Source organism: Orycteropus afer, unplaced genomic scaffold (genome assembly GCF_000298275.1).
Source record: "Orycteropus afer afer isolate SDZICR_OR568_19922 unplaced genomic scaffold, OryAfe1.0 scaffold00233, whole genome shotgun sequence".
Lineage (NCBI taxonomy): Eukaryota > Metazoa > Chordata > Mammalia > Tubulidentata > Orycteropodidae > Orycteropus > Orycteropus afer.
Window position 1 is genome coordinate 590,098 of NW_006921820.1, and position 27,795 is coordinate 617,892.

At 36.3% G+C, this 27,795-nt stretch overlaps 1 protein-coding gene across 1 annotated transcript in view; it reads right to left on the minus strand.

Annotated features, from left to right (window-relative positions):
- SCAPER (S-phase cyclin A associated protein in the ER) overlaps window positions 1–27,795 on the minus strand; it is a 607,935-nt gene that overhangs the window by 488,737 nt on the left and 91,403 nt on the right. The window contains exons 7-12 of the mRNA XM_042782062.1: window positions 13,791–13,961; window positions 12,705–12,780; window positions 12,198–12,315; window positions 11,809–11,920; window positions 8,225–8,365; window positions 1,220–1,375 (exon numbers count right to left, since the gene is read on the minus strand). Coding sequence (XP_042637996.1) covers window positions 1,220–1,375; window positions 8,225–8,365; window positions 11,809–11,920; window positions 12,198–12,315; window positions 12,705–12,780; window positions 13,791–13,961 — 774 coding nt within the window. The remainder of the gene's footprint in view (window positions 1–1,219; window positions 1,376–8,224; window positions 8,366–11,808; window positions 11,921–12,197; window positions 12,316–12,704; window positions 12,781–13,790; window positions 13,962–27,795) is intronic.

Sequence of the window (27,795 nt, forward strand, 5' to 3'; positions counted from 1 at the left end):
TTAGTCACTGGCTAGGTGACTCTGGTAGCATAGTGCCTAAGGCACTTGACTGCTAACCAGAAAGCTGGCGGTTCAAACCCACCAGCTACTCCTCGGAAGGAAGATGGGGCAATCTACTTCCATAGTGATACTGCCTCGGAAACCCAAGGAGGGGTCGCTATGAGTTGGGTCTGACTCGAGGGCATATAACAACAGGTGACTCTAGCCAAATTAGTCAATCTCTGTGGATTAGTTTTCTGAGCAATAATAAAAATAATCAGATCATGGAAAGCACTTATCACAGGATCGACATATAATAAATGCTCAGTTATTATCATCATCATAATTATCACTACCATCATCAACACAGAAGATACTTCATTAAAATAGGCCAAACTTCAATGTGAAATATTATGTCCTGTGTGTATTTTTGCCCAGTAATAGTACTTTGGTAATTTTCACCATGTTGCTAGCTGTACTAATGCATTTCTTTCAACTCATACCTATTCCTATTCCCCAGGTAACTTCTATTGCACTATTTCACATCACATTGTAGTTTAGTATTTCCCATAAAGGTACAGATCATGTCTTATTTATCATTGAATTGTTAATGTCTAATGGTTGCTGAAAACCAACATATAATTTACAAAACACAGTTATTTTCATGAAATAATCTAGCTTTCAATAAAGTGACAGTAATAATGCTGAAGGGAAGCCTCAAATTCAAAATTCAAATATCAAATTATTTTATTTACTCATTTAAGGACATAAGTTAATAAAGACTTTTAACTTACAAATGATAAAAATGAAAATATTTGCTCTTGGAGAGGAAAAGCTAAACTTTCCGTAATAGGAGCACTCTGTATTTCTAAGGCTATGTACAATTTTTTTAAAACAATCCTTTTTTCATTGAGAGAGAGGAGCTTATTCTTCCCCAATCTGATAAGAAAAGAACAGATAATAATCTCAGTTCAGGACACTTTAGTTCTTCATCTAGTTGAAGCTAGAGATTTTAGTTCTATGATTGCAATCTACTCATCCAAACACTGAATTACTTTATTTGAAGGGTGCATACTTTCTTTTGGCAATCAGATATCATGTTTCCAAATAGTGCTATACTAAATCAAACACCCATGGAAGCAGATACCAGATCTTGCTCTTTTTTTCGATCCATAGCATCTAAGCTCAGAGCCTAGGATATGGCATGTGCTGAATAAATGCTTGCTAAGTAAAATTCTACCTGCACAGCTTCATCACGGGCTTGCTTTTCTTCCTGTCTTCTCTGACGTTCTTCCTGTAGCTCATTAAGCCTCTGTTCATATTCCTTCAATTTTGATAAAACATCATGGCGTTTATTCTGTGCTTCAAGGGTATTTATAAAAGCTATTTCATTCACCTTCAAAAAAACAAAGAAAGTGAGTTTCAAATCAAGTTAATTCTATGGCCTATTACAAAAACAAGAAATTTAACAACAGTTTATATAATAATGAAAACCAGTGGTAAGACAAAAAAAAAAAATGAATGACTTATGGGTCTTTTAATATTTGCTTCAAAATATTTACACAAATATTTGTACACAACAAATCCCCAGGCTTAGTAAGAACTGACCTAGAGTAAACAAAGTTCTGCCATTTAAAATACATTTAAGTCAAGAAAGAATTTAAGATTCGCATAGCTGTCATCAAGTTCACCTAATATTGTAATTTGCAACTATAAAAATCACATTAATGTTTAAATAGGTATGTACATTTTAATTCTAATGAGTTTTAAAAAAAAAAACTTCAAATAAAACAATAAAGCATTTTTCTCCAACATATACCGAATGAATGATAACTAGTTATGAGGTATGGCATCCTCAACTTCCAATGAATTGATCCTTAACAGCCACGTTTTGCTAGAGAGTATGGTTTTTATGAGAGTGTATTTAATAATAAAACTGGAGAAGTCAGTGAGGGTAAAATTTCTCATTCTTGAAAGCCAGAGAGAGGGAATGCGACAGTAAAAATGTTGAAGTGAAATAGGGGAAGAGAACACTGACAGAATGATAAACTCCAGGAATCCATGCTAGATAGAATAAAACTCATCACAAAATATTTTATAAGTTTTAGATGAGAAAATCTGAATACAATTCTAACTAAGCTATTCCATTTTCCATGCCGTAAGGTCACATAAAAGTAGATCAATCATAAACCTATTTTTCAAACTATACTCAAAGTACAAGACAAATATGTTCAAGGAAAATTGATTCATACTATATCAAGACAAACATGGTAAGCATAAACAAGGTGAAAGAAAAGGAATAGCATTTAATATACTAAGCCAAAGTTTAAAAAAAAAAAAAATTCAGAGGGAAGAAAACGTGCAAAACCTGGATAAAAACCCCAATCTGGAAGAAAACATACACCAAGAAACAGTAGAAAATTCCCTTTGTAAACTTTTTAATATGAAAGAAATTAATAAGAACCTAATTTTAAACCAAACCAAACCAAACTCACTGCAGTCGAGTCAGATCCATCTCATAGCGACCCCTCCTTAGGTTCCCGAGGCAGTATCGCTATGGAGGTAGATCGCCCAATCTTCCTTCCGAGGAGAGGCTGATGGGTTTGAACTACCAGCCTTCTGGTTACCAGTCAAATGCCTTAGGCACTATGTTGATTAAACCAGGGCTCTGAATCAGTTCTCCCAGTTCAGTCATGGCCAACGAAGAGTAACTGGAATAGACCTGAATTTGTAAAATGTGGGTGAACTGAGACAATAACCAGAATGGGAAAAATTACAAGTCAACATCCTGCTAGAAACTTAATCTCCCTCTTAGAAAACAAGGGCAGCATGCACCTTGCATAGCAACCAAAGCTCTTGACAAGCTCACTCAGAAACAGCGTTGCCTCATTAAAAGATGGCAGCCAACTGCATCACTATGAACGTGTGTTGCTCTCCACAGGCCTAGCAATAATCCAATCTCTAGTATCAGGTTCCTGAAAGGACTCACTACATCTTTTCCAAGTCTTCCATTCCAGTGCTTCAGCCTATAATTTTTCCCATTCAGACTGTCATACAATTTTAATCAAATTTTAAAAATACGAGTCTCTTCCAATATTGCTTCTTCAGCTATGTGTGAACTGGTTTGAACCAGTTCAAAGCCCTGGTGAAAACAACATGTTGATAAAGTAAACAGAGATTAGAGAGCTAAAGAAACAAACAGGATAAAAGTAATACTATTAAAGAATTAAATTAGAAAAAGAATGGAACAGAATAAAGATGGTAAAAATCAAATTACTGTTGGAGGAAAGGCTTATGGTACTTATAGTTAATGCAGATTTTGCAAAAAATGCCTAAGTAATAAGATTTGCATATGGAGAACAAATCAAGATAATCTAATGTAAGGACAAATAATATCTATGAAGTTAAGAAAGGTAATAAAAAATATTCCAACATATAACACAGGAAAATTTCTCTGATAGGAAGAAACAAAGACTGAAAACATTTGATTACTTCATGAAAAACTGATTCAGAGATCAACACCAAGAATATTCTTTTTAAATTATAAAACAGTAAGAAGAAAAAATTCTTTAAGTTTCTTAGTGATAAATGCAAGTCACCTACAAGAAAGAGGGGGGAAAATCAGGCTGTCAACAAGCTGCTGCACAGCAATGGTTAATTCCAGAAGAAAATGGAATAATGTTTAAAAAGTCCTGAAGAAAAGGTATTTTAAACCATGAATCTGACATCTAGACAAGTGTAATTCAGGTATAAATGGCATAGGACTTAAGTATGCAAGAACTCAAGGTGTACAACACACTGAGCTCTTCCTGAAAAAAATTACTTGTTAGTAAAATACAACCTACCAAGAGACATCAAAACAAAGAACTCATAAATGGGGAATTAGTGAGCACCAACTCCATTTATATACACAATATAAACTAAACTGATGGATTTATAGTTACACAGCAAAATATGTTATAAAATGTTAACACTGTAAAAATAATAAAATTATGAAAAATTGTTGGGAAAGATTAAGATGATGGAAAGTAATGTGGGTGTTAATTTCCTCATCTCTACCAGGGAGACTCTCAAAACTATCAAAAAACTGAAATGGAATTTAATAAATATAATGACTTCAAACTCGTAATATTTTCCATAGTTTTTTACGACCTTAGAAGAATCTTATAGAAAACAATACCTCTTGTGATAAAGAAACTTATATTATAAATTCAACAATTCCCTTAATTTTACTTCAGTTTATATTCCTTCTCTTAAAACTCAACTATAATTGAGAGTAAGATTTTTTATTTAGAAGTATCATGTGTATCTTAATTCTATTTTATAAAGTTATCTAGGCATAAAATCTGAATATAATTCTGGAGAGCTGTCTGGTAGACTGTTTACCTAAAGTCAATGGTAACTATGACCTTTGCTATATATTGCTGAATTCTTTAAAATGAGAATTAATAATTTTTACAATAATATCCCATTATTCTAAATATAAAATAATATTAAAGAAAGAGTAATGCATTTATATTAAGCCTTGAAGACAATGGAAGGTCCTCAAAGGTTTTTAAACTGTTAAGTAATATAATAATGCCCTTTAGAAAGATTAATTTGGAGAGAGGGCAAAGGGTAAGATTATCAACTGCAAGTATTAGAAGGAAAAAAAAAAAAAACTGACAGCTGTAATGGAAAGGAAACGCATGAGAGACTACCAACCCAACCCAACCCATTGCCGTCAAATCGTATCCAACTCATAGAGACCTCTCCCTGGGTTTCCGAGGCAGTATCACTACGGAAGTATATTGTCCAACCTTCCTTCCGAGGAGTGGCTGGTAGGTTTGAACCACCAGCCTTCTGGTTTGCAGTCAAATGCCTTAGGCACTACGCTACCAGAGCTCTTTGAGAGACTACAGAGCTATAGAATCTACAGTTGAATGTATGCACAAGACTTGGGAGAACGAGTAAGCAAAGACTAGCTTATCTTTGTGCTTTGTACACAAAAGTGGTCAAAAAAAGAACAATGAATTGAAGTAAATGATCTCAAGTTTGCCAAGTCCAAGTTAATGTGAGACTAGTGATAGAATTTCTGACATATGGAATTCAAGAAAAGTAGGTGGTTTGGGAAAAAAGGGTTGGCACACTGAAAATATAGGGGGGAAATAATATTATAAGGAATTAAGGAAGACATAGATGATGAGGTAGCAGAAATGAACTCAGACCACTCTTTTTAAGGAATTTACAAAGGAAAGTATAATAGCCTAAGAAGTACTATGGCTGAAAATAAGTTTCTAGAAGTTAAGAATACCTAATCTTATTTATAAAGAGGAAGGAAGAAAGGAATCTAGAAGAAGAAAGCCAAGACACAGGCCCAAGAAGATAATTAAAGCATATTATAAGAGCGGACAACAGAATACAGATACTACATTCTGAGAAGGGCTCCTGCCATAAATAAGAGAAATGATTTCTTCAAAGAAAGAAGAGAAATAACTAATCCTAAGTAAACATACCACAACTAAAATGGGAGCTCTGGTAGCATAGTGCCTAAGGCATTTGACTGCTAACCAGAAGGCTGGCAGTCAAACCCACCAGCCACTCCTCGGAAGGAAGATGGGGCACTCTACTTCTGTAGTGACACTGCCTTGGAAACCCAAGGAGGGGTCGCTATGAGTCGGGTCCAACTCGACGGCACATAACAATAACAACAACGAGGCAATCTACTTCCGTAGTGATACTTCCTCAGAAACCCAAGGAGGGGTCGCTATGAGTTGGATCCGACTCAACGGCACATAACAACAAGAAGAAGGCAATCTACTTCCGTAGTGATACTGCCTCGGAAACCCAAGGAGGGGTCGCTCTAAGTCGGGTCCGACTCGACAGCACATAATAACAACAACAACAACAACAAGTCAAGTTCTCAATTACTCTGGCTGCAATATTAGTAACTATCAACTACACACTAAATGATCTATTTTCAACCATCAGTCTACCCAAGAATGAACTAAAGAATTTACAATAACAATTAAAGAAGACTGGGCGATCTACTTCCATAGAGATACCACCTCAGAAACCCGAGGAGGGGTTTCTATGAGTCTAAATCAACTCAACAGCAGTGAGTTTGTTTGTTTTTTTGTTTATTAATCTATTATAAGGGCTCACAGAGAAAGAAAGAGAGAGTGTGTATGTGTATAAATTTTATCTTGATTGTGTAAGAGTAATAGTTGTTACATGCCCCAAGAGAAGTATAGTCCTAGTTGAATTTAAGTATTTTTTTCAAAAACAACATCACTGGGTTATTAGTATTTTTTTATTAGTAACAGAATAATAGAAGCACATTAACAAAAAGTAAGTTGCAAAGCACAAATATGATATATTGTTCTACAATTTGAGAAAGGTTTACAACAGAAACTAGTATTTTACTGAATGCTTATAGTGTGTCAGAGATGGTGTTAACTGCTTTACCACATGCATAATCTCATCTAATCCCTTTAGTAATTGTTTTCACATGTACATACTATTATCTCTATTTAATAGATGAACAAATAGGCTCAGAGAGGTAAAATTATGCTTAAGGTTATTCTGTTCTAAGTGACAGTCAGGACCTGAATCTAAGTTCATCTAATTCCAGACTTCAGTCTTCAGTATTATGATAAACAATTATATTTTTGAAGAAGCAGCAACTTTTTGATACATTTAGAATCCAAATTTTCTGATTGGAGGGCTTATGACAAAGATCTTCTGGTATCGTACCGCCATTACTGAGTAACACCCTGCACAGAAAGAGCTGGGGAATCGATCTTTTTAACAATGGCTCAGATGTTATGATCAGGCAAGATTAGGAAATATTGATGCCTTAGTCAGGGTTCTCTAGAGAAAAAGAATTAGTGAGATACTATATATATATATACCATATACATAGATCGAAATACTATAAAGAGATAGATACATATAGAGATATATAAATATAATATATATTGAGAGAGAGATTTAGTGCAAGGAATTGACTAACACAATGTTTTACAAGACATTACACACAGTGTCTAAGGCATTTGACTGCTAATGAGAAGATTAGCAGTTCAAACCCATGAGCCACTCTGCAGAAGGAAGATGGGGCAATCTACTTCCATAAAGATTTACCACCTCAGAAACCCAGTGGGGGTCACTATGAGTCAGAATCGACTCAATGGCAGTGAATTCGGTTTTTGGTTATACACATTTACTACTAAAATGATTAAAATTTAAATGTATGACTCTATCAAGTACTGGTGCAAAAAAACAAACTCACTGCCCTCAAGTCAGATCTGATTCATAGCGACTCCTCCTTGGGTTTCTGAGGTGGTGTCACTACGGAAATAGATTGCCAAATCTTCCTTCCGAGGAGTGGCTGGTGGGTTTCAACTGCCAGCCTTCTGGTTAGCAGTCAAATGCCTTAGGCACTATGCCACTTAGCATAACTAGAACTCTCATTCATTGCTGGTAGGAATGTAAAATAGTATATCCACTTTGGAAAATTATTTCTATAAAAGTTAAACATGAACCTATCATAAGACCTTGGCAATCAACTCTAAAGTATTTATCCAAGAAAAATGAAAGCACATGTCTACACAAAGACTTGTACACAGCAGCTTTATCTGCAGTAGTCAAAAACTGGGAGAAAACAAATGACCATGAACATGTGACTGGATTAATAAATTATGGTACTTCCGTACAGTACAAAGGTACTTCTCAACAATGAAAAGGAAGGAACTCTTGATGCACACAGCAGCATGTATGAATCTCAAAATAACTATATGCTCAGTGAAAGAAGCCAGATGAAGGAATACATACTGTATGATTCCATTCATATAAAATGCTAGAGAATGCAAACATCTCCAATGACAGAAAGCAGATCAGCAATTGCCTGGGGACAAAGTTAGAGGAAGGAATGAATAAAAAGGAGCATGAAGAAACTTTTGAGGAATTTTTCATTATCTTCATGTATATAGTCCTGAACCTATGCTGATGGTTTCAGGGGTATATGTATGTCAAACTCATCAAAATGAATACTTTGCATATGTTTATTGTCTATCCATTGCACTTCTATAAAGCTGTAAAAAATAATATATAGCTCATGAGATTATTTATGAATGAAATATTACACCTAGAAAGTTTTAAGTAAGTCTGCAAATAACTCCGATAAACATTAGCTACTATTACTATTATATAACAATTGGAAAAAGGAGCTGGGTAACTAAGCTAATGGTTAAAGACTACCATATACCTTAGCTTCTTCCTCTTGTGCTTTTTTCACAATTGCTTGTAATTGCACCTCTCGTTTAAATTCAGCATGAAGTAATTTCTCTTCCATCATCCTACGTCGTTGATCTAATAACTCTTCCTTCCACTTGCGGACATCCTTTTCCTATATAGTGAATTAACCCATCATTAATTTCAATGTACACAGTCATTTAACAGAAGTTCAAATAGGGCAAATAACAGAAGTGAATATATAAAACCTAGAAGCTAGTTCTAAAGCAGTATGACTAATGATTAAGAACACAGAGAGGAAAAACTGCAGCCAGACTGCCTAAGCTCACAATCTACTTTGGCCACTTATCAGCTGTGTAACCCAGGCAAGATTTTTAGCCTATGCCTCAATTTCTCTATCTTTAAAAGAAGAATATTTATAGTACCTAAATCACAGTGTTGTTTTGAGAATTAAGGTAACATATGCAGGAGCTCTGGAGCTCTGGTGGCGTAGTGCCTAAGGCATGACTCCTAACCAGAAGACTGGCGGTTCAAACACATCAGCCACTCCTCGGAATGAAGGTTGGGCAATCTACTTCCATAGTAATACTGCCTCGGAAACCCAAGGAGGGGGTCACTATGAGTAGATCTGCCTGGACGGCAGTTTATGTGAAGCATTAAGAGGAGAACATTAGACATAGCTCTAGAGAACTATTCGCTGTTACTCTCATTGCCCTGCACTAGGAGTACACCTAAAATATTTAAGTGTACGTTTCTTATCTTTAACAAACCTAAAGTCTCTATAACCAAACTTCAAGACAGTAATTTTATCTTAGTGACTGGAAAATGGTGAGAAGTCTAAAAAATATAATATTATTTGCATGAGAAACATTCTCTAAAGGAATATAGGGTTTAGCCTACAGAATAATAAAAATACATATGACAGATATCTTTAATTCCTTAAAACAATATGAAAGAGAGAAGTAACAGACTCATTCTGTGCTGCTCCAGGAAACCAGATCCATTACCAGTGAGAATAAATTATAGAAAATTAGATGTTAGCCTAACACAAAGTATAAAAAATCCTAACATTTTAGTTAAACATTAGCTAAATATTCATGTATAGAACCATCTGAAAAAGCATGCTGTAGAAATAAACAGCACTGGAATAGGAGCCAGAGGACAGACCCCTAAAGCCTGAGCTCTGTAAATTCTGGTCTTGTGACACCGGAAACAGCACTTAAGTCTCTCCTAGATTCAGTTATCACATCTGTAAAGTGGGTGTCAGGTGCAACAGTTAAGCACTGAGCTACTAACAGAAAGGTTGGTGGGTCGAACCTACCCACAGGCTCCCTGGGAGAAAGTCTTAATGATCTGTTTCGATAAAGATTACAGCCTAGAAAACCCTAAGGGGCAGTTACACTCTGTTACACAGGGTCATTGTGAGTCAGATTTGACTTAATAGCACCCAACAACAACAATTTCCCTATGTACCTCCCAGCAAGTGTAGTTATCAGATGAGACCATATATGTAGATCAGTATATATGTATAGAAAACAGCACAAATGGAAGACAGAATTTACCATTTTAATTATCTCGAGGGATATCTCCATGATGGGAAATTTAAACCAGACACTCTCTAAAGTCTCTAAAGAATCTATGATTTTGTGTGCATGAATAGAGACAATATTATATAGTAACAAAATGTACTGTATAACATTATTTACATTAAAAAACACAGTAAGGGGGGACTTATATTATAGCACTTATCTTAAGCTATAAATGAAATAATATACTAACTTTCATAAAACTAAACACGGAGACTCCTTCTCATATTTGATCTACTTATTTAAAATTATTAAAATAAAAATAATGACAAATTCCAGAGATACAGGTAAAAGAAAAAAAGTCATAGATTTTCTTCTTGGCTCAAGTCAACTTTACTACTGTACTAGAGACTTACGCTACACAACTTATTGTTATAAATAAGAGGATTATTTGGTCCAATTATCTTTCCCAAACTTAAACACATACATCATAAGTAATAAAAATTGTATGCTTTACCTATGTGTATAATAATTCTTTTCCAGTACCATAAGGTAACACAGGAATTTACCTATAACATAATGGTCGTAAGGAGCTCTGGTGGTATAGCGGTTAACGTTATTTGGCTGCTAACCAAAAGGTCGGTGGTTCAAACCCAACAGTGGGAGAAAGATGAGGCAGTCTGCTTCTGTAAAGATTCACAGACTTGGAAACCCTATGGAGCAGTTCTACTCTGTTGCTATGAGGGTCGCTCAGAGTCAGAATCATTCAATGGCAGTGGATGATGGTCATATATCTTCTATCATGCTGTATTAAGTCCTTGTGGGTGGTGGCCTCCAATTTAGTTCCCAGTGATCCCTGGTATTTAGACCCTTGTGCAATCCCATTCCACATTGTATCAGGGTTGTGACCAACTAAATACAGGAGAAATGATGGTATTATCACTTCCAAGATTAAGCTATAAAAGCTTTAAAGCTTCCATCTTGGCAACTCTCTTGCTCACTCTTTCTCTCTCTTGCATTATTTGTTCTGAGAAAGCCAGCAGCCATATCATGAAGATACTTGGACAGAGAGGCTCAAATGGCAGAAAACTGAGGTCTCTAGTCAACAGCTAGAGAGGACTGTGGCCTGCCAACAACCACATGAGTGATTCTGGAAATGAATCTTAAAGCTCCAGATGACTACTGCTCTGGCCCAGCCAACAGCCTAACTGCAATCTTATGAGAGACCCTGAGCAAGAGCCAAGGCAAGTCATTCCTGGTTTCCTTGCCCAGAGAAACTGTGAGAAAATAAATGTTTGTTGTTTAAGCTTAGAAGGTTTGGGGTAATTTATTACATAACACAGATAACAAATATAGCACTCCTCTATATCTGCCATGTGTTTAAATAGCAATAAGAGTGACCACATATGGAATAATAGCTACCCTACCATTATGCTACTGTTCTATCTACGTAACTCATTTCATTAAAACAACAGCTGTACAAGGTTAATAATTATAATTCTTATTTCACAGATAAAGAAATTGGAATTCAATAATGCTAAGTAACTTGCCCAGGGCCTTACACCTTGTTATATGGAAAACCAGGAGTTGAACCAGGTTAGCCATCTCCAGAGCCCGATACATCCTTCCCACTAAACACACTAATTAGTAGTTAAATTCATCTAAATACTCCAATAATCTTTCCTGAAAATGTAATTGATGCCCTACTTATTCAAACTTGATAATCTGTGGCTCAAAATCATACTGCCAAGTTATTCCAGCCTTTGGATAAAACCCCCCCCAACTGAAAATGAAAAAAAGTTTTAATAATCCATACCAATACTGAAAAGAAATCAATTTACTAATTTAAGAATGGCAAATTCTTAGAGAATAACGTTCTAGGATTCCATAGTTATCCTAGGATGGATTTAATAGTAGGAATGTCCTTACTTCCTGGAAAATTTAATTATCTTTATGGTTCTTTTAGCTTCTCTCAGATCAGAAGAAAAAGTCAAGGGGAAACTAAGCCCACCAACTTAAGACTATCATAACTTCCTTAAAATACAGTAACAAAAATTTCACTGAAACATACCCTTTCTAACAATTTCTGAAGCTTCAATGTTTTCTCTTCACGTAACTTTTCCCTTAGCTGCTGTGCTTTCATTTGTTTTTCTTCGTGTTTCTTCTTAGATTCTGCAATTGTTCTATAACACAAACAAATGGACAGGAGACACAAATGTTTACATGATAAAACCAAAAATACTGTTCTTTAGTTTTCAAAGTTCTTAAAATAAATATAAAAAATACACAAAACTAATGTTGGCCTAACATTTCAGGAAAACACTGTCACTTTTCAATGGATATGGAACTGTCCTAAAGGGTAATGTGCCTTAAAAACTTATGTAGTAACTTTATTTAACAGTCAAGAGTGACTGGTTTCCCTCCTGTGAAACATTTCAAATTAATGTTTGAAGGCCAGACCTTTTGCGAGATGGGGAAGAAAGTTTTTCATGCATGTGAATTCCATGCCCTGGAGGTCTCGCAGGCTCCTCCTCTACAATATCCCCCCAGGACGTATTTTGGCGCCAAGATTCACGAGCTGTTAGGAAAAATGAAAACTACTGTTATTTAACCACATAGTTCTAGAAAACTGGCATTTGGAAGCAGACTTTTGAAAAGACATCAACATTCCCACTCCAAATTATTTATTTTACACAGAAACGCCTTTAATAAGATAATTCATTTTATACTTCTCCAACACAGGGGAGTCCCTGGGTGGTGCAAGTGATTCACACATTTGGCTGTTAACCAAAAGTCCATGTAGAGATGCTTCAGAAGAAAGGACTGGCAATTGACTTCTAAAAAATCAGTCATTGGAAACCCCAGGGAATAATGTTCCACGCACACAGGGTCACCATAAGTCAGAATCAACTCCGTGGCAAGTGGCTTTTACCTACACACACAGATATACACACACATGCACAATACCTTCATAATCGGCAAGGACATCATTCCAATCCATAGACAAACCACAAAAAGTTACACTCCCACTGCCCATGCTGGCCTAAAACATAATAAGGAAAATTAAAAAAAAGAAAAAAACAAACCTTTGAACACAATTATAAACCTAAAAAATTAATTACATAAGAAATTTTTCTAGTTTTTTCTAATATTTCATTCAACTAACAGTTCAAAGCTAGATAAAGCAACATACCTCTTGCAGTAACAATAACTACCAAGTTAACATTCTCTAGCCTACATTTTAAGAAGACACACACTCACCAGCTGTTAACAGCAGAGACAAATCAAGTAAATTTAAATAAGAGTTACGACCTTATATTATCATTACATAGAGTGAACAAAAGGAGTTCTGGGCTTAGGAGTTAAAGCACTCAGCTGCTAAGCGGAAGGTCAGTGGTTCAAAACCACCAGCTGTTCTGTGGGAGATTAATGACGTAGCCTGCTTTCATAAAGTTTGATAGCCTCGGAAACAGTTCCACTCTGTTCTAAAGGGTTGCTATGAGTCAGAATCAACTTGATGGCAGTGGATATACAGAACATACATTTGAAGAGTTCAAGATTATTGGCTTAGATTAAAATTTGATAGAAAACTACATGAAACCGTTATGATTATTTTTACTTTTCAACAAATCACCCTCATCAACATGTATGTCCTGAGCACGTAGTCAAAGCAAGGCAGTGTATCACTTCCTTTTTGTTAGTAAAACAGGAAAAGTAAAATATCTTAGTTTTTTTTTCTATCTACAAATTACAATCTAATGTTAAATTCTCATTTTTCCTAAAATTAAATTTCTTGACTTGAAAAATGAAATGAGACAACTTCCAATTTGTAGACTACATCATATATAAAAACATTTACAGTAATGTTTAAAAAAAAGTTTATAATATAAGTCTCAATCACACTAAGATTAATAATAATTACCATTATTACTACTGAATATAATTTAAAATATATAATTGTAACTAAGACTAAACAAACTCTATAAATACTTCTGGCCCAAGAATTTTATTTCTGACCATAATTTTTTGAACAATTATGTTAAAAATTCTCACTGAAAAATCACTGTCGTTGTCAGTTTCGATGTTAATATCATTGTTTTCTTCAGCTTCGATTTCTCTAGTTAACTGTTCTTCTTCAGCAATGGCACTAGCAATGGCTTCTTCATTGGCCTTTTCTAGACGATCTGCTAACTCTTCCTTTTTAGCAAGAACTTCTGCCATGGACTATAAAGTTAAAAACAAACAAAAACAAGAATCACCTCTGGACTGGAAAGTTAAGTAATCATTTCTTTCCTCATATTTTAATTATGAGCTCAAGAATATAAAAATACAAAAACAGCTCTGACCTAAAACCATAAAACCTGGGGTCCAGTATAAGCTCAACCACTTGTTAGTTAAGAGAGTTACAAATTTCTTGAAATCCAAGGGCCTATTTCCTAATCCATAAAATGGAACAATAGTACATGACTTACCTTCTTCACAAGACTGTAGTGTATGAGAAATTGCGAAGTTATAAACTTAACAATTATGTAAGTGACAAACTGAATTTTACTGGAGGGCCTAAATTAGTAACAAAGATCAAATTTGCTCACTGAATAATAAAAGAAAAAAATATGCTATAATGGGAAAATGCTAGGAATTTATTCTGTAATGGCAATGTACTTTCTGAACATATATACTAAACTTTAAAATACACATAAGAAGTAATACAAATAATATGCATCAGAACCATTAATTAATAAATCACTATGATAAGCTAAAGATTTATGTATATCATAAACCTGAAAGCAGCCACTGAAATAACAAAACAAAGACTTACAGCTAATAAGCCAATAAAGAAGATAAAACACAATTATAAAATATACTCAACCCAAAAGGAAGGAAGAAAAAAAGGAGAGAAAAATAGATAAGTCAAAGGGAAAACACATACTAATATAATCAATTTAAAACAAACTATATCAATAACCACATTATATTTAAATAGTTTAGATACCCCCAACAAATAGGCAGAGATTGTCAAATCAGATGGAAAATAGGCAAGCTCTACCCATTTGCTACATATAAGACACCTAATATAAGGATACAAAAGTATTAAAGGTAAATGATAAACCTATCATATACCATGCTAATAATAATCAAAAGAAAGCTAAAGTGACTACATTAATATTAAGCACAGATTTCAGAGCAAAAAAATTATTACTAGGGATAAAGAACGCCATTTCATAATGATAAAAAGGTGAATTTATCAAGAGGAAAATATAATCCTAAACACTTATAAACTTGATAACAGAATTTCCAAATAAATGAAGCAAAACATGAACTGCAAAAAGAAATAAATCCAGTGAAAACATAAGATGGTGTAGCCATTTTGGAAAAAAACACTCTCATGGGTCCCAAAAATGGTTAAATATAAAGTCACCATTAAAAAAAAAAAAAAAAAACACCAAACTCACTGCCATCAAGTTAGGTGGTATCTCTATGGAAACAGATTGTCCAATCTTCCTTCCGAGGAGTGGCTGGTGGGTTTGAACCACCAGCCTTCTGGTTAGCAGTCAGATACCTTAAGCACTACGCAACCAGAGCTCCTAAAGTCACCATATGACCCAACAATTCCATTACATGATATATGCCGAGGAGAAACAGAAACTTATGTACACATAAAAACTTACATACTGAGTATTCGTAGCAGCATTATTCACAAGAGCCAAAATGTGGAAATAAAAGAAACTAGAACCAAGAGGGCAGAGTAAGTAGCTCCTTGTTCCTGATCCTCCATAGAGAAGTTTTTAAAACGCAGAAAATAACAGTACTAGAGTTGTTGGAACTCTGGGGAATCATGGCAGTCAGGTGAAGATTCGTCAGAAGGATATGACAACTCTGAGAACTTTTTTTTGGATACTGGTTGACCACCAACTCCAGCCCCATTCAGCAGCCAGCCTGAAGTAATAGCTGTTTCCAGATTGGGATCTCAGTCCTGAGTTCTGGAGTGAGTGGAGTATACCTTATTAACAAAATATGGTGTCTGCCTGTTTTAATCAGCCTAGTGACTATCTAAAGGACTAAAATAAAGCATTTGTCTGGTCCATCTTAGGGTTTGCTCAGCACACAGGAGGAGGAGGCATAGCCTGAGGCACTGTAAGGTGAACTGAGGAGCTGATAGCTGCCTGGGGCAAAAGAGGACAATGAGAGGTCAGGGTCAAAACCCTGGTAAGAGAATTTTCTTGGGAAATTGGGGCACTTAAAGGAGTTCTGATCCTGTAGTGCCTAAGGGACTTGACTGCTAACCAGAAGGCTGGCAGTTCAAACCCACCAGCCACTCATCGGAAAGAAGGTTCGCCAATCTACTTCTGTAGTGATACCACCTTGGAAACCCAAGGAGGGATCCCTAAGAGTCAGGTCAACTCAAGGGCACATAACAACAACAATAACAAAGGTATCCAAGGAGCTCTGGTAGCACAGTGCCTAAGGCACTTGACTGCTAACCAGAAGGCTGGCAGTTCAAACTCACCAGCCACTCCTCAGAAGGACGGTTGGGCAATCTACTTCCACAGTGATACTGCCTCGGAAACCCAAGAAGGGGTCGCTATGAGTCCGACTTGACGGCAGTGAGTTTGGTTTTTGGTTTTAAAGGGATCTAAGTGTGTATAATACTAAGAATATATGCATATCCAGGGCAAGACATATGCCCATAATGATCTGAGGTGATCCTAAACTTTCTCCTCAGATGGATCTCGCCAATAAGAATAAGCCTAGTTAAGGATTGTTCCAGCATTGAGTCATTCTGCAAAGACCACAAGAGATTCCCCACCCCTCAATGATTTTTCTTCTGTTTATTTCTACAAAAATAGTTTGGAAAAGTCACTAAGCTAAGGAAATACCACAGCCTCCAACAGCAATACAAGAGAGCAAAGGAGAAAGGAACTGAGACAAAAAAATTAAAACCAACCCTAAGATTTACAAACTCCTCCCAGCTAACTCTAAGGAAGGGGAGAATCTGAGTGTTAGAAATGCATCGTTGTGCTATGCAAATGTTCCATTTTCAAGAAAATCTCACAACATATACAAACAAGCAAGGAAGGAAGGAAAAACCTATTCAAAGGGAGGGGGGGAAGAAACCATCCTTGAAGAAAACCAGGCACTGGACCTACTAGATACAGATTTTAAAGTAACTATGCTTGGCCTCCAAGCTCAGGACCATGGTCATGGAGGACATCAAACTCAACTGGGCGTAACATATTACACAAAAACATTGCTCTACATCCTACTTTGGTAAGTAGCAATTGGGGTCTTAAAAGCTTGCAAGCAGCCATCTAAGATGCAACTATTGCTCTCTCCTCATCCAGAGCAAAGAAGAGTGAAGAAATTCAAAGACACATGGAAATAATTAGTCCAAAGGCCTAATGGACCATAAGAACCTCAGCTTATATGACTCTGAGACCAGAAGAGCTAGATGGTGCCCAGCTATCACTGCCAACCACTTGAAAAGCGATCAAAATTGGAGATCATGGGTAGAGTGGGAGAAAAATTTGGAACAAAACTCAAAATCATAATAAAGACCAGGCTTATTGGTCTGACAGTGACTTGTGAATATATAGATAGATAGATCTACATTTCCAGAGAGATAACAGAATAGGCACACAAGCTACCCAGACCCTCTACTACAAAGAAACAAGACATCAATTGAAACAGATACAGATGATAATCCTGGAACCTTGAGCTTCAAAAGAAAGGATAAAGAAGTGGATTAAATATGGATTAGTAGAAGAAATTGAACGCAAACAGCAAATAAGGAGACAAACCAAGCTATGAACTGTCTAATGGCCTTACAGTGTGGCCATTTTGAATATTTGCAAGTGGTATTCTGATCAGTGCAACAATCTGATAATCGACTCTGCTTGCTGAGGACTAAACAGACACCCACCCGGGTGGCTGGTGACCAGCAAATAACCATGCCCACACAAAGGAATGACACTCACACCTCTGCAGCCCCATCTACTGGGTGAGGGCCATCACCTTTTTCTGCATCAACTGATCAATGATAGGCAATGGCCAACACCAGGTCAAACCACTCTACATAAACAGCAAACAGAGATCTGTGCATAGATACTCAATCTCTATCACACCCACAAGGAGACAGGTGGTGAGTGCCTAAGTGCTGCCACACCAGACCCACTTGCTTGAATATATAAAAAAAAAAATAATGCATAAAAAAAAACAACCCTGGGAGAGTCACACCAACATACAATCACCAGTTAAATACAAATTCAATGACATCACAATGTCTCAGAGACAAGTGACAATACAAAGTCACACAAACAAGCAACAAACAACCTGTAATTAACACACATGACAACATCACCCAAAATCCAACCTAGATGTAGAAGTATCCAAAATAAGGTGAAATAAACTTACAAGACTGAAAACAGGGAACCAGAGACATCAATTTGTAAATGAGGACAACTACAAAGCAAAAAGAGGAAATAAACAGTGTAGTTACAGAACTTCCAAGTAGAGAGAAAATCAAGACAATTTCAAGATAGAACAGGCTATTTTAAACTTGGGAGGAAAATAATAAATCATAGGGTAACTTCAAAGAAAGTTAATAAACCTTTTCATCAAAATAAAAAAACAAGAAAGTCATAAATATTTAGCAAATACCAAAATAGCAATGAAGGGAATGATAAAAAATTCATAAGCAAAATGAGCTCAGAACAGATTATATGGAATGAAGAAATCAGCAATACCACAAAAAAAAAGTCCACACAACAAAATGACAGCAATAAATTCATACTGGTTGATAATTATACTGAATCTAAGTGAATAAAATGTACCAATCAAAAGACAGAGAACTGCAGAATGGATAAGATGTGGCCCATCAATATGCTATTTACCAGAGACACACCTAAGACACAAACTAAAACTCAAAGTTTGGAAAAAAATGTATCAAACCAATAACAATTAAAATGAGCAGGAATGGCAATATTGATTTCTGATAAAATAGACTTTAAGATAAAAGTAACCATGAGAGACAATGAAGGACATTATATAATGATTAAAGGAACAATTGAACAAGACGATATAACCGTAATAAATATCTACACACCCAATGAAAGAGCTACAAAAAACATAAATCAAACTTTAATAGAATTAAAAAAGGAGACTTTAATACATCACTTTCACTGAAAAACAGGACAACTAAAAAGAAACTCAACAAAGACACAGAAGAAGCAGACAATACAGTCCACTAACTTCATCTTATAGACATATTCACAACACTTCACCCAACAACAGTACAATATACATTTTTTTCACCATGTATGAACGCACTGCCTTCAAGTTGGATCCGACTCATAGCGACCCCTCCTCCTTGGGTTTCTGAGGCAGTATCACTGTGGAAGTAGATTGCCCAACCTTCCTTCCAAGGAGTGGCTGGTGGGTTTGAACTGCCAACCTTCTGGTTAGCAGTCAAATGCCTTAGGCACTATGCCACCAGAACCATGTATGAAGCGTTCTACAAAAGAGACCATATGTTAGGTCACTAAGCAAGCCTCAATAAATTGAGAAACAATGAAACACTGCAAAGCATCTTCTCAGATCACAATGCTATGAAATTAGAAAGGAGCAACAGGAAAATGAAGAAAAAAAAAGCAAACACATGAAAACTGAATAACACCTTTATTTAAACTAATGGAGTAATAGAAGAGAAAAATGAAATTAAAAATTACTTGATTAAAAAAGAATGAAAACACTAAATATACCAAAATCTTTGGGACACAGCAAGATCAGTGCTCAAGCGGCAATTCAGAGCAATAAATACAAACATCCAAAAAGAATAAAGAGCCAAAATCAACACCTTAATCCAACATCTCCAACAATTAGAAAAAGAACAGCAAAAACAAAAAGCCTACAGTTGCCAGAAGAAAAGAAATAATAACGATTCAAGCAGAAATAAATGAAACAGAAAAGATAGAATAAGACTAGAAGTTGGTTCTTTGAAATGGTTAGATTCATATAATCGATAAACCACTGGCAAATTTAACAAAGGAAAAGATGCAAATAACATGAATAAGAAATGAAATGGGCAATGTCACAACAGAACCAGTTGAAATAAAAAGGATTGTATCAGGATACTATAAGGAACTGTACTCCAACAAAATTTAAAACAAATTAGAAATGGACAGATTTCTAGAAATACACTACCTACCTAAACTAACAGAGACTGAGGTAGAAAATTTGAACAAACTCATATCAAAAGAAGAAATGGAACAGGTCATTAAAAAAAAAAAAAAAAAAAAGCCTACCAATAAAAATATGTCCTGGCCCAGAAGACTTCACCGGCAAATTCTACCAAACATTCAGAGAAGAGCTAACACCAATTCTACTCAAACTATTACAGAATATAAGAAAGGAGGAAACATCCCCAGATGCATTTTATGAAGTGAGCGTAACCTCTATACAAAAACAAGGTAACAACACCACTAAAAAAGAAAATCATAGACCAATATTCCTCATGAACATAGACACAAAATTTCCCAACAAAATTCTAGCCAAGAAACTTCAACAAAATATAAAAAAAAAAAAAAATACATCATAACCAAGTGGAATTCATACCATGCAAGGATGATTCAACATTAGAAAAACAATCAACATAATTAATCACATAAATAAAAGCAAAGGAAAAGAACCACATGATCATATCAATTGATGAAAAAAAAGGCATTTGACAAATTCCATTCTTCATAAAAATGCTGAGCACAAAAGGAATAGAAGGGAAATTCCTCAATATAATTAAGGGGACATATACAAAACCAATCGCCAACATTATTCTCAATGGGAAGAGACTGAAAGCATTCCTCTTACAAATGAGTATGAGACAAGGACACTCTTTATCAATACGTCTATTCAATATAGTATATGGAAGTCCTTGCCAGAGCAATAAGGTAAGAAAAGGAAATAAAAGGCACCCAAACTGGCAAAGAAGAAGGAAAACTATCTTTATTTGCAGATGATATGATCTTATTGGAACTAATTGATAGTTTCAGGAAAGTGGCAGGGTACAAGATCAACATACAAAAATCAGCCAGATTCCATTACACTAATGAAGAGAACTCTGCAAAGGAAATCAGGAAAGCAATACCATTTACAATACTAACCAAAAGATGAAGTACTTAGGAATAAATATAACCAGAGACACAAAAACTTATACAAAGAAAACTATAAAACACTATTATAAGGTACCAAAAGAGACCTACATAAAGCAAAACTATACCATGTCACGGATAGAAGACTTACCATCATGAAAATGTCAATACTACCAAAAGCAATACACAGGTATAATGTAATCCTGATCCAGATTCATCAACTTTCTCTAAAGAAATGGAAAAACTAATCACCAGCTTTATATATAAAAGAAAGAGACCCCAGATAAGTAAAGCACTACTAAAGAAGAAAAACAATGTAGGAGGCCTCACACTCCCTGATTTCAAAACCTACTATACAGCCACAGTAGTTAAAACAGAATGGCACAACAACAGACACATAGACCAAAGGAAGAGAATAAAGAATCCATGAATAGCCGGTCTTTGACAAAGGGCTAAAACTCATTAAATAGGGAAGAGATCGTCTCTCTAATAAATGGCACTGACAAAACTGGATATCCATTTCCAGAAAAATGAAACAGGGCCCATATCTCACACCATATATAAAAATGAACTAGAATTGGATCAAAGACCTAAACATAAAACCTAAAACCATAAACACAATCAAAGGAAAAATAGGGACAAACTTAGAGGCCTTAACTTAGGGCATAAATACAATATGGAATATAACTACAAATGCACAAACACTAGAAGTCAAAATGGATTACTGGGACCTACTAAAAATGAGACACTTATGTGCACCAAGAAATTTCACCAAAAAAGTACAAAGAGAACCCAAAGGCTGGGGGAAAAATGGTAATGACATACTGAACAGTGGACCAATCTCTTTAATTTATAGAAAACTTCAACATTTCAAGAACAAAAAGACAATCCAACTAAACAATGGGGACAGGATATGAACAGACACTTCACCAAAGACATGTAGGCAGCTAACAAACACATGAAGAAATGCTTGTGATCATTAGCCATTAGAGAGATGCAAATCAAACAACAATGAGAGAGCGTCTCACTCTAGCACTAACAGCAAGTTTTAAAAAATAATTGCTGGCAAGGGTGTGGAGAGACTAGAACCCTCTATTGGGACTATAAAATAGTGCAACCACTAGGGATGGTGCTTCCTTAAAAAACTGGAAATAGAAATACCTTATGATCCAGCAATCCCACTAACAGTTATTTATCCTCAAAAAACCAAACACAAACTCACTGCCTCCGAGTTGGTCCCAAGTCACAGTGACCCCGCCTTGGATTTCCGAGGTGGTATCTCTACAGAAATATACTTCCCAGTCTCCCATCCGAGGAGTGGCTGGTGGGTTTGAAGTTAGCAGTCAAATGCCTTGGGCACTACGATTTATCCTAGAGAAATAAAATCCATGACATGAATAGATTTATGCACAACCATGTTCATCGCAGCACTGTTCACGACAGCAAAAAGAAGGAAACGCCTAAATGCTCATTAATGGAGGAATGGATCAACAAGTTACAGTACATATACACAACGGAATACTATGTAATCTTAAAGAACAATGATGAATCTGCAAAACATCTCCTAGCATGGATGAAATTAGAATGAAGCTAGTCAATCAAAAAGCAAATATTGTATGAGACCACTATCATAAAAAGTCAAGAAAACGGTTTCACAAAAAAAGAAATATTCTTTGATGGTTGCGGGATGAGGGAAGGTGGCAGGTAAACCACTAACTAGAGGGGAAACACATATGAACTTGGGTGAAGGGGAAAAAAAAAACAACTCTATTGAGTATAGTTCACTCTAACATAATAAAAACATTTAAAAAAAGGAATAGAACATCTGGAGCCTATAGGGGATACAGCAGGAACTAAGTGGACAGGACCTGTGCACCACAGAATAGGATTTCATGCTATGGCCTGACGGGAGCCATGGAAATGTTAAACAGGAGACTGACATAATCAGGGAGGAAAAAAAATACACACACACACACACACACACACCAGATATAAGGCAGTTTTGCTGTTTTTCTGGTTTTAACTATATTTGTTATGTTCTAAATGATATAAGACAAATGTGTAATTATTATAAATATATGATACTGGTAAATATAGATGAAAATAGAATATAGGAACACTGATGGTGCAGTGGTTAAGCACTCAGCTGCTAACCAAAAGGTTGGAGGTTTGAACCCAGCAGCCACTCCATAGAAGAAAGAGGTGGCAGTATGCTTCTGTAAAGATTTACAGCCTTGGAAACCCAATGGGGACTTTCTACTTTGTCTTATGCAGACACCATGAATCAGAATCAAATTGATACCAACAGGTTTGGTTTTTGGTTTTTTTTTTTTTTTTTTTTAGGAAAATACACATAATGTATAAGGATGTAATCTGTGATTGAGTTATCAATTTTAAAAAGATTGCTGTAAGTTTGGAATAATGAATGTAATAACCTGGTAACTACAAAGAAAACATCATTAAAATATATATAAAAGGAACTGTTCATCAAAAAAGAAAATTAACTAAGTATGTTAAAAAGGGCAGTATTTGATAAAATAAGGGACAAAAAGAGGTATACCAAAAACCAAACTCACTGCCATCAAGTCGTTTCCAACTCACTGCAACCCCCTTGGGTTTCCAAGGCTGTAAATCTTTATGGAAGTAGATCGCCCAGTCTTCCCTCCATGGAGCAGCTGGTGGGTTTGAACCGCTGACCATCTGGTTAGCAGTCAAGTGCCTTACCCACTATGCCACCAGAACTCCTTAAAAAGAGGTATAAGATACATGGAGAAAAGAAAAAAAAAAAAACGGAATGACTGATTTTTATAGAGTAGGTAAAAGTAGTCCTTAAATAGAAAGGTTCTCCAGTTTTGCCAGCACCATTTGTTACAGAGGCTGTCTCTTCCCCATTTAATGGGTTTTGGACCTTTGTCAAAGATCAGCTGTCCATAAATGTTGTTGTTGTTATGTGCCATCAAGTTGGACCTGACTCAAAGCGACCCTTTCTTGGGTTTCCAAGGCAGTATCACTACAGAAGTAGATTGCCCCATCTTCCTTCCGAGGAGTGGTTGGTGGGTTTGAACCGCCAGCCTTTGGGTTAGCAGTCAAGTGCCTTAGGCACTATGCTACGATGGAGGGGTCTATATCTGGCCTTTCGATTCTGTTCCCTTGGTCTGTCTATCACTGTATCAATACCATGCTGTTTTGACTACTGTGGCTGAATAGGAATTCTTAAGATCTGGGAGTGTGAGACCTCCCACTTTGTTGTTGTTCTTCAGAAGTGCTCTGCTTATCCAAGGTCTCTTTCCTTTCCATATGAAGTTAGTAACTGGTTTTTCCATGTCCTTAAAAAATTTTGTTGGTATCTGGATCAGGACTGCGTGAAATGTGTAGATTGCTGTAGGTAGTGTTGACATTTTCACAATATTCAGTCTACCTATCCACGAACAAAGTAGGTTCTTCCATTTATGTAGTGCCCTTGTTGTCTCTTGTAGTAATGTTTTATAGTTTTCTTTGTATAGGTCTTTTGTGTCTCTGGTAAGGTTTATTCCTAGATATTTTATCTTTTTAGTAGCTACTGTAAATGGTATTGTTTTGCTTATTTCTTTATCAGAGGACTCTTTGTTGGTGTAAAGGAATCCAACTGTTTTTTGTATGTTGATCTTGTATCCTGCCATTCTGCTAAACCTCTCTATTAGTTCCAATAGTTTTTTATTGAGTCCCTTGGGTTTTCTATGTACAGGATCATATCGTCCACAAATAGAGATAGTTTTACTTCCTCTTTGCCAATCTGTATGCCTTTTATTTCTTTTTCTTGTCGTATTGTTCTGGCCAGGACTTCCAATACACTGTTAAATAGAAGTGGTAATAGAGGGCATCCCTGTCTGGTTCCCGTTCATAAGGGGAATGCCTTGAGTCTTTCTCCATTAATGATGATGTTGGCCGTTGGTTTTGCATATATGCCTTTTATTATGTTGGAGAATTTCCGTTCTATCCCTATTTTGCTGGAAGTTCTGAACAGGAACGGGTGTTGGGTTTTATAAAATGCCTTTTCTTCATTGACTGATATAATCATATGGTTCTTTTCTTTTATTTATGTGGTGGATTACATTGATTGTTTTTCTGATGTTGAACAGTCTCTTTAACAAATGATGATGGCAAAACTAGATATCCACTTGCAAAAGAATGAAACAAAACCCATACCTCACCCCATACACAAAAACAAACTCAAGCTGTATCAAAGACTTAAAATGTAAAACCTAAAACTATAAAATTCATCAAAGATAAAATAGGGGCAAATCTGGGGGCCCTAATTTATGGCATAAATAGACTATCAAGCACAACCCAGAATGCACAGGAGGTAGAAGAGAAGCAAGATGACTGGGACCCTTTAAAAATTAAATTCTTATGTGCATCGAAAGACTTCGTCAAAACCTACAGATTGGGAGAAAATATTTGCCTATGACCTAACTGGTAGCATAGTGCCTAAAGCACTTGACTGCTCATCAGAAGGCTGGCAGTTCAAACCCACCAGTGACTCCTCAGAGGAAAGGTTGGGCAATCTACTTCCTTAGTGATACTGCCTTGAAACCCAAGGAGGTGTTGCTATGAGTTGGGGCCAACTCAACGGCACATAACAACAACAACATGACATATCTGATAAAGGACTTATCTCCAAAATCTAGAAAACTTCAATACCTCAACACCAAAAAGACAAATAACCTAATTCACAAATGAGCAAAAGACTTGAACAGACACTTCCCAAAGATGATATACTGGCGGCCAACAAACACATTAGAAATTGCTCATGATCATTAGTCGTTGTTGTTGTTGTTGTTATGTGCCGTCGAGTCGGATCCGACTCATAGCGACCCCTCCTTGGGTTTCCGAGGCGGTATCACTACAGAAGTAGATTGCCCCATCTTATAATTAGTCATTAGAAAGATGCAAATCAAAACAATGATGAGGTATCATCTCACCCCAGCAATAATAGCAAAGTTCAGCAGGACAGAAAATAACAAATGCTGGCGAGGTTGTGGAGAGATTGGAACTCTTGTGCACTACTGGTGGGATTGTAAAATGGTATAACCATTGTGGCATACACTATGGCGTTTCCTTAAAAAACTAAAAACAGAAATACCATTTGACCCAGCAATTCCTTTACTAGGAATATATCATAAAGAGGTGAGAGACAGCACATGAAAAGACATATATATGTACACCTATGTTCATTGCAGCACAATTCACTATAGCAAAGAGATGGAAACAACCTAAATGCCCATCAACGGATGAGTGGATAACCAAATTATGGTACATGCACATAATGGAATACTATGCTACATTAAAGAACAATGAGGGATACGCAAATCATCTCACAATGTGGATGAGCCTGGAGGATGTTATGCTGAGTGAAATAAGTCAATCACAGAAGGAACTGTATGAGCTCATTACTGTAAAAAGACGAAGGGTTTGCTTAGGAAAGGGAACTCACTTTGTAGGTTACCAGGGTGGGAGGAGAAGGGGAGGGATTAATTCCAGGCTAGTGGGACCCACATCCTGACGTGGGTAAGGGGAGGGGTGTATGGAAAGAGTCTGTGACCACCATGATAACATTAGGAAAAAGGAGGACGCTGAATTGTGCACATAGGAGATAGACGACAGATGCTAATACCAACCAGTGTGCCCACACTACTGCATTAACATTAACACCAAACACCAGGCTACAGATAAACACATAAACACCTGAGAGAATCAGATGGGGGTCAGTGAACAGGAGTACACTCTAGACCAAAGATAGATTCAGCTGAGGCTAATCTTGCACAGATACCAGTGATACAAAATACCTGTAATCCTTACAGAAACAATAGAAGACAGACATAGAGTAATCCCTCACAGACACCCAGATTCTATGGGAGAGAAATCCAATGGTTCTACTCTCTCAAGACCACAGTACTGGGGCACACCAGACTCAATTGACACAACAAAATACATAAAAGCCCTGTTCCTCATCCTACATTGGTGAGTAGCGACTGGGGTCTTAAAAGATTTCAAGCAGCCATCTAAGATGCACCTAATGGTCTCCTAGCATCGGAAGCAAAGAAGAGTGCAAAAAAACAAGGTCATTTGGAAGCAATCACCCCTAGGACACCATGGCCCTCGAGACTAGAAGAACTAGATGATGCCCAGCTACCAATGCCAACCACTCAAGAAACAATTAAATCTTGAGATCCTGGATAGAGTGGGAGGAAAAACATGGAACAAAATCCAAAAACTCAATAATGCCTAGAATTACTGGTCGGATGGAGTCTGGTGAGACCCCAATACTATGGCCCTGGGATACATTCTGGGCCAGGAATAAAACTTACTCCCAGGGGCTGGCTCTCAGCCCAATAGTTAACAAGATGTACATGCAGACCACTTCACCCAGGGTGACACACCCACATATTCTATGGAAATATATCCCTTGGAGCAATAGACCACAGGCACCAGAGAAGCAACATTCACATGGAGGAAATGCAGGATAAACAGGAGCGCATAACTATGAGGGACACTGGGAGGAGGATTACTGGGCAGGGAGGGGAAGAGACTGGGTTAGGGTTCAGCATGGTGGGGAGTGAAACTAAATGTACACATAACATTGAATGTAAAACAAACCCTTAAAATAATAATTAAAAAAAGGTTCTCACAGACATTTTTTTTGCTAAAGTTTCTGTTAAATAAGAGAACTACTGATAATGTTTTATTTTTGTTTTTGTTTTTTACTTGAGCCAGCTATATGATAATGCCATACTGCAGAACAAAAGAAAAAAACTGTTCTCTCATTTTCACAGCAATTCTTTATAACCCAGCACATGGAACCTAAACAATGAAGTTAATATCCAGATCTATCCAGAGAAGTGTCTCTGCCAAGACACAATTAAAAAAAAAAAAAAAAA